Source organism: Phragmites australis, chromosome 8 (assembly GCF_958298935.1).
Source record: "Phragmites australis chromosome 8, lpPhrAust1.1, whole genome shotgun sequence".
Classification (NCBI taxonomy): domain Eukaryota; kingdom Viridiplantae; phylum Streptophyta; class Magnoliopsida; order Poales; family Poaceae; genus Phragmites; species Phragmites australis.
The window spans coordinates 32,432,198-32,443,131 of NC_084928.1; the positions used below are offsets into that span (position 1 = coordinate 32,432,198).

General features: G+C 48.2%; 1 protein-coding gene, 1 non-coding gene and 1 pseudogene across 2 annotated transcripts; 2 read left to right on the forward strand and 1 right to left on the reverse strand.

The window, feature by feature from the left end:
- The first annotated feature begins 393 nt into the window (after nt 1–393).
- LOC133927754 (protein STRICTOSIDINE SYNTHASE-LIKE 10-like) lies at nt 394–1,422 on the forward strand. The gene has a single exon (XM_062374157.1). The coding sequence runs from the start codon at nt 394–396 to the stop codon at nt 1,420–1,422; it is 1,029 nt and encodes a 342-aa protein (XP_062230141.1).
- A 1,679-nt stretch (nt 1,423–3,101) lies between these two features.
- Nucleotides 3,102–10,534, reverse strand: LOC133927755 (uncharacterized; annotated as a pseudogene).
- LOC133927877 (small nucleolar RNA Z247) lies at nt 5,684–5,822 on the forward strand. The gene has a single exon (XR_009911373.1). It is a non-coding gene; the product is annotated as a small nucleolar RNA Z247 (small nucleolar RNA).
- Nucleotides 10,535–10,934: the final 400 nt, after the last annotated feature.

A 10,934-nucleotide genomic window follows, 5' to 3' on the forward strand; every position in this document is an offset into this window, starting at 1 on the left:
CCCGCCAAAATTTTAATCCATGTGCTATGTATTCGCAGTGCAACTCTACACGGGAGTAGGGAGCGGGAGCAAATGCGAGCATCGCGTTCGAGAGCGGCGGCTACTGGCAAGCGGGGGCGCGGGCGAAGCCGTCGCTGGCGCGGCAAGCCGAAAATTGCACAGAAACTGATACGGATTCGGAGTTAATTTCCATCTTGTCCCTTCTTTATTGGCGAGGAAGACTCGGAATCGGACTCGGCTGCTGACACCGACTCGGACCTCGGACTTGCAGGGATCGCCAATAAAAGGAAAAGCAGAGTACGCCCTTGTCCGTCAAATTAAACCAGAGCGCAAGCAGCGATCAGCGATAGAACAACAGCAGAGAAGCTTCACGTACTCGAGGTAACAGCAATCATGGGGAGCTGCACGTTCAAGCTGGCTCTAATCGTGATCTCGGTAATCGTCCTGCTGTTCCTGCCCTGTACCGCCGCGGCCGGCGTAACGAAGGCCATCGACGCCAGCCGGACCCAGCGTCTGAATCTGCCCGGGTCGCTGGTCGGCCCGGAGAGCGTCGCGTTCGACGGCCACGGCGCCGGGCCATACGTCAGCGTCTCCGACGGCCGCGTCCTCAGGTGGGGCGGCGAGAGCGCCGGCTGGAGGACGTTCGGGTACAGCCCGAGCTACATCAAGAACAACTGCTCGGCGCCGTCCGAGCTCCCGCCGGTCGCCACGGAGAGCTCGTGCGGCCGGCCGCTAGGCCTGCGGTTCCACCGCGGGTCCGGCAACCTCTACATCGCCGACGCGTACATGGGGCTGATGCGGGTGGGACCCAACGGCGGGGAGGCGAAGGTGCTGGCGACGGAGGCCGGCGGCGCGCCTCTCCGCTTCACGAACGGGGTGGACGTCGACCAGGTCACCGGCGACGTCTACTTCACAGACAGCAGCACCACGTACTCGCGCGCGCAGCACCAGATGGTCACCGCCACGGGGGACTCGACGGGGCGCATCATGAGGTACAACTCACGGACCAACCGGGTCACCGTGCTCCAATCCGGCGTGACTTACCCCAACGGCATTGCCATCAGCACCGACAGGACCCACCTTGTCGTCGCGCTCACCGGGCCATGCAAACTGCTCAGGTACTGGATCCGAGGGCCCAAGGCTGGCACGTCCGAGCCGTTCGCTGACCTGCCGGGTTACCCGGACAACGTGAGACCCGATGGGAAGGGAGGGTACTGGGTGGCGCTTCACCGGGAGAAGAACGAGTTTCCCTTCGGTGTGGACAGCCACTTGGTCGCCATTAGGATCGGCGCCGAAGGTGAAAAGCTTCAGGAGATGAGGGGTCCCAAGAACGTGAGGCCGACCGAGGCGGTGGAGAGGGAAGGCGGCAAAATATGGCTCGGATCTGTAGAGTTGCCATACATCGGCATTGTTAGCACGTAGGAGTAGCTAGTATTTGATATGTATTAGAACAGTTTTCATTGATCTTTTGGTGTTTATCTTTAATATACTTTGTAGTTCTATGAATAAATATGTTGGCTATGAAGAGTTCAAAGTTATCATAGTGAATCAAGCTTTTAATCCCTAGATCCAATGATATAAGCAGCACTCACGAATGTGCTTATGTTATCTCTTGCAAAGTTTGTGTTTATGTTATCTCCGTGTTGTTTTCAATGTGTAGTGCTGTTTAGCTTTTGTTTGTTGGGGGCGTTTATGTCGTTAAGATTTTTTGACCTAATTTTTCTCATAAACGAAGTTAACTCTCTTCTTCTATAATAACATCGACATCGCTGGTGCCGTTCTTTTGAAAAAAATATTGCAACACACAAGCATTTAGCAAGTATTTTAAAAAGTGATATATCACACGCCTCATTTGTAAATACTACAAGGCGAAGAATGCCAACCTCAAGAAGAATGCCGGGAACTAGGCTCAGTTGTTTGATGTGAATGTAGTCTAGATCATTCAAGTTTGAATTCTTTTCAATGTGAATTTGAGTTCTTTTTAAAAAAAAAATGGTTATGTGCATCACGTTTTGCTGGTGTAAAGACTAAAAGTTATATTTATATTATCAAAAATCTAAAAGAAAAGAATGTCACTCACATGAACAACACAGAATCAGAATTCATGAAAAGAACAAGAGAAAAGTTGAATGGAACAAGCTGATAGCAGGTGTGGATTTTCTTTCTTGCTCTGATAACTTTGTCCTTCACTGTTAGACATATGAGGATGCATGTATATGCATGTCCTTTATTTATCATATGTCTAACATTCACGAGTCTGCCCTGCTCCTCGTATATTTTCCCTTTCCATATGATGCGACTCTTTACCTGCCATTGGATCGATCTTCGACACAACTTTTTGCATTCTAATGAGTGTTGAATACTTGAATGGTTCTTGTTGGCAGGACGGCTGTGTTACCATATTCTTCTTCAAATCTGTCGGAACTTGGTCATGATATTTCAATATTAACCTTATTTCCGCATGGAAGCAAATTTTACAACGGATGTATGTGGCAAACGTCCATGTGATCATTCGATCCCAAAAGCCAGAAGGTTCATAGTATTTGCTCTGTTTCAGGAACTTGTGACAAACACATGCGCTGGGAATGATAACAATTTATTCCCAAAATTATTTCTAAACAACTCCTATCATAACACCTAGGGGTGGATCTTCAGGGGGCGCGCGGGGCTAAGCCTCCTACCTTGTGGTGCTCCATGAAGAGGAAAGAGATATTAGAGAAAGAAGAAAAGGAGGGGCTGAGAGAGAAAGAATGAGATGAGCCCTAACAATTCATCCTGTGTCCGCCACTGATAGTATCAGAACATATATTACTAGTAACCGTACATATCACTCCTAAAACTGCTATGTGCATACACATCCAAATTAGTCCTAATCAGGAACACAAGAATTGCCCTTGATTAATACGGGAACTACACCATTTCTTATGAAATTCAAGTGAAATTCCTGCTCTCCAAACGGGGACGGTAACTGATTATATGTTCTTCTACCATACGAGCATGCAACCTCGGATGAAGCTGTTACACTCGCCTGTACGGCCGTCTTGGGCTGTTGAGCAGCACCTTCTCGGAATGGGATCATCTGACATGACGGTGGAGTGAAGTCACACCTTCTCCTCGATGAGGAGCCTGTACGGCGACACCCGAAACATCTCGTTCTCGCGCCGCCTCCTCCTCTCCCGGGAGTGCGCTACCCACGCCGCCGCGGTGAACATGGCGGCGACCGACGCCGCCAGCAATTCCTGGTACACCCATCACCCGGCCGCTGTGCCACCGCAGCGCGGGGCAGTAGGTGTCGCTCACCGTCCGGAACGCCCGGCGCAAGGTCGCGCAGCTCGCGAGGTCGGCGACGACGGGAGCTTGGCGGCGCAGCCCGTCGCTGATGCTGGCCACGTAGAGCATCTGGGAGTACATCCCAGGCGTGAGGCGGCCGGCCGTCGCGCACACCTCCTGCCCCGACCGCGGCGCCGCCGTCGCGCGACACACGTAGCGCTGCCAAACCTGGTGCGCGCGCGCGCACGCATTGCAAGCAAGAACGGCGGCTTCAGACATCAAGAACTCATCAGCGACATGTCATGGACGCCAGTTTTGTTCTCCGTACGTACCTGTGGCGCGTCAGCGGCGGCGACTTCGCCGGCGGCGCAGGAGCGGGTGGTGAGGTCGGCGCGGTAAGGTTTGCAGAGGATGGGCACGGGAGGGCCTGACTGGTTGTAGTAGAGAGGCGGGCCGGCCTGGGGTGGCACGTTGGCGTTGGATACGTTGGAGATCAACCGGTTGAGCGTGTCGACGAACTGGTAGATCACCTCCCGCTCCGGCGCAGGGCCTCCGTCGTCGCCGCCGCGTCGGCCCAGGGGAGGATATCGTCAAGCGCGGTGCGACCCTGCGGGCGCAGCACCCACTCGTCCATGGCGACGAAGGTGTCACCTATCACGTTGAAAGATTGTGCAAAGGTCGTAGTGTGCATTGTAAACTTGTAACTAAGAAATGTGAGATGCAAATGCAATGAGAGAAATGCTGTGCTACGCTGTAGCTAGTAGCAAGCAATGTTAACACAACCGGTATAAAAATTTACCGCTGGCCGACGGTAGAACCGGTACGGCCGTGACCGGCGGTTACCGGACAAAAGCATTTGAAACCAATTTTATATTTTGGACGAATTTTCTCCAAATTTTAACCAAATTTGATCAAAATTATCCGAACTCAAACTTTACTAGCAAGTAACAAGTAGCAAGAACATGTGCAGGAGAAGAAAAGTGCCGGACAGTATTAGCGTTGCGGTAACTATGATCCATCCAAGAAACACCACTCTGCCAAAATAAAGCAAATGAAAGTTAGAACACCAATCTCTGAAAGAACATGTTCAACCAACTGCAGTCAGAAGAGGATGTATGTTCTCTGTATGCTGTGCTAATGTGCTTTCGTGTACACAAGCGACTCCAGCCCGGTCAACGAGAACACTGCAACAAGTTGATGGGAGAAATTTGTGTTATAATTTCAAAAGCCTGAAGAAAAGATAATGATATCGTTGCAATTTCAAGGCAATCAGGTCAGAGCAATCTGTGCTCACCAAAGCCAAGAAACACCAGAACCAGCATCACGGCTACAACACCGACCAGGACCTTCCTTCTACAATCAAGTAAAAGAAAGGAACCGATGAAGATCATGGATGGTACCATAAGTTCATCTCTCTTCGATCAAGAACCGAATTTATTGACGCTTTCAGGAATCAGTTGTGACATACATGGTGTCGAGCGCGGTCCGGATCCTGCGCGAGTTGCCGGCCATGCACGCGGCGAGCTCGTCCGAGGCCGCGTCCACCCTGCACGCTGTCAAATATTCAGTTTTGTCAGACTTACTTCAGTCTGCTTGTCAGTTACTGTGCCGTCAGTCTGCTATTGTCAACAACGGCTCTTCAGCGCCTCAGCTCAGTGTAGTCCGAGTCTTCAGGCCATGATCCTCTTTCCACTGCATGGATGACTTAGTGGCGCACTATTCCGGACATTTCTCCGATCTAATCCTTGCTTAGATTCCGTTGGTTGTTAGCAGCATAGCTGCTCCTGTATCTATATAAACTCATGTACTATCAGTAATCAAATATATGCTGCAATTTGCATCCGATTGCCTGCTAATCTTTAAGATCCATTCACAATGGCCAATACCAGCGGGAATCAAACACTCACCACAACCCCTTCCTCCTCCTCAAACCAGGTCGGCATCCTGCCAACTCCAGCCTTCAATCACATGATTAATATGAAGCTATCCCAGAACAATTACTTGCTCTGGCAACACAGCTCCTTCCCTACCTCAGAAGCCAGCACTTGATAGGCTACATCGGTGGGACAATTGCTCGCCCAAACTCAACCATCATGGAGAATGGTAGCGATGGCGTGCCTCGGATTGCCGTCAGCCCGGAGTACAACAATTGGTACCAGCAAGATCAACTGGTGCTTAGTGCTCTTCTTTCCTCTCTCTCTCTCTCTCTGAAGAGGTTCTCGCCAGTGTGGTCGGCCGCTCGACATCGCACAAAGTCTAGACGACCATTGAAAGGATGCATGCATCAAGCTCCCGAGCGCGTGTGATGCAAATTCGCATGACGCTCGTCACCATTTAGAAGAACGACCTCGACATCACTGAGTATCTTTGGAAGGTAAAAGGCCTATCTGACACCCTTGCAGTTATAGGCAAGCCATTGGAGGATGAGGAGCTGATTGCATATATGCTGCGTGGACTCGGGTATGAATATGATCCGTTGGTAACGAGTATCACCACATGGACTGACACCGTCAACATCAGTGATGTATATGCTCATATGTTAAGCTATGAGCTTCGGCTTGAACGACACAACACCACAATATAGGTATCTTCCGCTAATGTTGTTAACAGGAGTCGTGGAAGAGGCAGTGGGAGGAATGGATGTGGCCGCAGACGTGGTGGTGGTGCACGATTCTAGGGAGGCCGTGGTGATCGCAACAACTCCACTGCACAATCCAATAGTTCTGGTGACCGCGTTGTCTTCTGTCAGGTATGTGACAAGATTGGGCATGATGCTCTCCGTTGTTGGCACAAGTTTGACCACAACTATCAAAACGATGACAACATCAAGGTTGCTGCTGCTGCGACAAACAACAGTTACACCATTGACAACAACTAGTACATCGACAGTGGGGCAACAGATCATATCACACATGATTTGGAACGACTGGCAACAAAGGAGCGATACACTGGTGGTGAGCAAGTTTAGATGGCCAATGGCGCAGGTTTGTCCGTCTCTCACATTAGGAATTCTTTTATTACTGGTTCTACTCGTCCCTTACTCTTATATCATGTCCTATACACTCCTCATATCAAAAAATATCTCATTTCTGTATACAAACTCACATCTGACAATAGCACTTTTGTTGAATTTCACCCGAATTACTTTTCTATCAAGGACAAGGACATGAAGAAAATCATCCTCAAAGGCATGTGTAGCAATGGTCTCTACATTCTTCCAAATAACTATTCTCAGGCGCTTTTGTCAATCAAAATCGATCAACATGTGTGGCACCAGAGGTTCGGTCACCCATCTGCTCCTGTTCTTTAACAGATTCTTCAGAACAATAAGATAGTTGTAGGTTCAGTAGACATTTCTAGTCAAATATGTGATGCTTGTCAACAAGGCAAGGCTCATCAATTGCATGTTTCTTCTTCTACCCATAAGAGCACCACTCCTCTTGAAATTGTCCACATAGATGTATGGGGTCCTGCTATTCCATTTGTCAATAATGCAAAATACTATGTTTTCTTTGTTGATGACTTCAGTAAATTTGTGTGGATCTATTTCCTCAAGTGTAAGTCTGAGGTTGAACATGTTTTTCTGCAGTTTCAGAAACTTGTTGAAACCTCTCTTAACACTAAAATCAAATGTGTTCAATCAGACTAGGGAGGGGGATATCACAAACTTCACAGCTATTTTGCTTGCTCAGGGATCACACACCATATATCCTGTCCTCACACACATCAACAAAATGGTGTTGTTGAAAGAAAACATCGTCACATAGTTGACACAGGCCTTACTCTTTTAGCTCAAGCTCATATGCCCTTGCGTTTCTGGGATGAAGCCTTTAACACTGCATGTATTTGATTAATCGAATGCTCAGCTATACCCTAGGACATGACAATCCTATACACAAGGTATTCAAGTCATAGCCGGACTACACTCTCCTACGTGTTTTCGGTTGTGCCTGCTGGCCAAATTTGAGGGCTTACAACACAAGAAAACTGAGCTTAAGAACCAAACGTTGTGTGTTTTTGGGGTACAGTTCATCTCACAAGGGGTATAAGTGTTTCAATCCTTCCACTGGCTGAGTATACATTTCTCGAGATGTAATCTTCGATGAAACAATTTTTCCTTTTGCTAATCTTCCCACACCTACTGTCCAACCTCCAGTAGTTGCACACCATCCTACTATCTACCGATGTTGTCCAAAAACACTGAATACAGTGAACAAGCTCTCACCAATGCCTTAAATGCTTCCAATAGATCCCTAAATTCCTCCTTAGATAATCCAACAATAGAGAATTCTTGTGTGGGTAATGATCAACCTAACCCTGAGGCTGACCATGGATTGTCTTCTGCTAGTGGCTCTCCTGCATGTGCTATGTCTAAAGAATTTGCACATTTGTCAGGCAATAGGGTAGACATCGACACTGAACCAGTTGAGCTAGACTTGGGCATTGCAAGCCAAAGCACACATGATCATTCTTCTGCAGTAAGACATCATCCAATGTGCACAAGATCACAAGACAACATGTGACATTCAAAAGAATTCACCGATGGGACTGTCCACTGGACATGTTCAGCTAATGCTGGAATTCCGACAACAGACTCAGAATCCGCCATTTTTTCTTAGGCTTCTAAAAATCCACGATGGAGGGAAGCAATGGATTCTGAGTATTCTGCATTACTCAAGAATGACACCTGGACCTTAGTACCACCAAAAAGAGGTATGAACTTGATTGATAGCAAATGGGTGTACATGGTGAAAAGGAAAGTTAGTGGGTCGATATATCAGTTCAAGGCACGACCGGTGGCAAAAGGATTTAAGTAAAGGTATGGAGTGGATTATATTGATACATTCAGTCCAGTTGTGAAGCCTACAACCATTCGTGTCATCTTGTCCTTGGCAGTTTCAAAGGGATGGCATATGCATCAAATTGATGTGCAAAATGCTTTCCTGCACGGCATACTGGAAGAAGAAGTGTTTATGAGGCAACCTCAAGGGTACGAAGATCCTAAATATCCTCCTGATTATGTCTGTCACCTGAAGAAGGCATTATATGGTATTAAACAAGCACCTCGGGCATGACATTCCTAATTTACTTGCAAGCTTGAGGAACTTGGATTTAAGCCATCTAAAGCTGATCCTTCTCTGTTTGTTTACAGCAATGGCCGAGTGACACTCTATTCTTATATATGTGGATGATATAATCATTGTAAGCTCCTCACAACAAGCAACCACTCAGCTGATCACAAGCTTGAAGAATGAATTTGCAGTTAAGGATCTGGGATCCCTGGAATATTTTTTGGGCATTGAAGTGAAACCAGATAGAAATGGTGTCTTACTCTCTCAAAAGAGATATGCCATGGATCTACTCAAAAGAGCAAAGATGGATACTTGCAATTCAGTTTCGACACCCATGGTTTCTAGTGAGAAATTGGGAGAAGATCGGGATCACCACTGTCTGAATCTGAACATTTTCAGTACAGAAGTATTGTTGGTGGGCTTCAATATCTGACCATCACTCGCCCTGACATCTCATTTGTAGCTAATCAAGTGTGTCAATTTTTACGAACACCCACAGATGTACATTGGGCTGTTGTGAAAAGATTGTTGAGGTATGTTAAAGGAACACTTGATCTTGGACTAAGGATTCAACCTTCAGCTACAATACACTTGAGTGCTTTCAGTGATGCTGATTGGGCAGGCTGTCCAGATGATCGAAGATCAACAAGTAGGTTTGCCATGTTCTTGGGACCCAATTTAGTGTCCTGGAGCTCACGCAAACAACAAACAGTCTCAAAATCAAGTACTGAAGCCAAATACAAATCAATTGCAAATGTCACGGCTGATATTATTTGGCTGCAGTCTCTACTGAAGGAACTTGATATTGCAATGTACAAGGCACCCATTCTTTGGTGTGATAACCTTGGGGTGACATATATTACGGTTAATTCGGTGTTCTATGCTCGCACAAAGAATATTGAAGTGGATTTCCACTTTGTTCGAGAACAGGTAGCGCGGAGAGCAATGGAGGTTCATTTCATTTCGTCTAAAGATCAACTAGCTGATATATTCACTAAGGCTTTGCCTAGAGTTCCTTTTGTTGCCAATTGTCGCAATCTCAACATGAAGGATCATGTTGTGATTGAGGGAGGCTATCAAATATTCAGTTTTGTCAGATTTACTCCAGTCTGCTCGTCAGTTACTGTGCCGTCAGTCTGCTATTGTCAACAACGGCTTTTCAGCGCCTCAGCTTAGTGCAGTCCGAGTCTTCAGGCTACGATCCTCTTTCCACTGCATGGATGACATAGTGGCGCACTATTCCGGATGTTTCTCAGATCTAATCCTTGCTTAGATTTCGTTGATTGTTAGCAGCATAGCTGCTCCTGTATCTATATAAACTCATGTACTATTAGTAGTCAAATATATGCTGCAATTTGCATCCGATTGCCTGCTAATCTTTACACGTCGTCGACCCTCCGCACGAGGTCGGGAGGAAGGGAGGCCACGCCGCTGCCTGCCGCCTTCGTCGTCTCCAGGAGGCCGGTGAAGTTGCGCAGGGTGGCCGCTGCGTCGTCGGACTGAGGCACCACGTAGTCCATCGTCGCCGTCGTGCTGCCGCGGAACCTGCCCTGCCCGTCGTACAGAACGGCGCACCCGATGCTGCAGCAGTCCATGGCTCCATATGAGAATCGTAGCACCAACAACTTGGCTGTTTTGTCCATGTTTTGGAAGAAGAACAGAGGTAGCAGTGAGTGAGTGAGTAGGAGCACGAGCGAGAGCGCGAACACCGGGCGCGAGTAGGAGTAGCTCGCGGCAGCAGCAGGCGACGAGCGCCGCGGAAAGACCGGCGCCGCGCTGAAACCTGCCGACTGCGTGGCACGGAACACTCGCCGGCGTGAGCACAACAACTGCATGATTCGACGGCTAGACCACACACACAGACGCACAACACGCGTACGCTGCAAGAACAGCTGGAGACGACATGGACAGGAGATCAAGAACTCACCGCCAGGTAGTGCCTGTCGTTGATGTTCCAGCCGCCCGTGTAGTACCTCAGCCCATCGAGGGGATCCTTCCGCCGCCAACACGCTCGTGTTCGGCGCCGCAGCTGCGATTCGTCGATTGATCCCCATGTAGGTTCACATTGGTCGATCAAAAACTTGACCACAAGAAGTCATTCAAGTGAAGAAAAAAAAGCTCCATGATACATCGGCACAGAGGGACGCAGAGAAGATGAGCAGTACGAGACAACGCCCGCGAGATGATCCCATGGCTGCTGCGGTGCTGCCTGACACAACCCAAGCTCTGAGCCAACGCCGATCAAACGAATTGTAAAATCTTTTACATGACCAAACGGCCTATATGGTGCTGCAAGCCTGCAATGTTTTGTTTGTCCGTCGGAGATGTGGATGCATGGGCATAAGCCATAATGTGTGACCGTGTGCGAAGGGTGGCCGGTCTTCGTATGTTGCTAAGTTATACATCACTAGTTTATGAGCTGCACTATCAGAGTAAATAGTTTTCCTTGTCCTGACCGGACGATCCAAACGCCACCGTTCGCTTCAAGGTTTTCTGAAGGCTTCCTCAGCAGTAGGGAACTGTTAAGTGAGCATCTCAAACCGAATAAGTTACTGATACATGTACCTGGTTGTATATAGTTTATGTAATGGG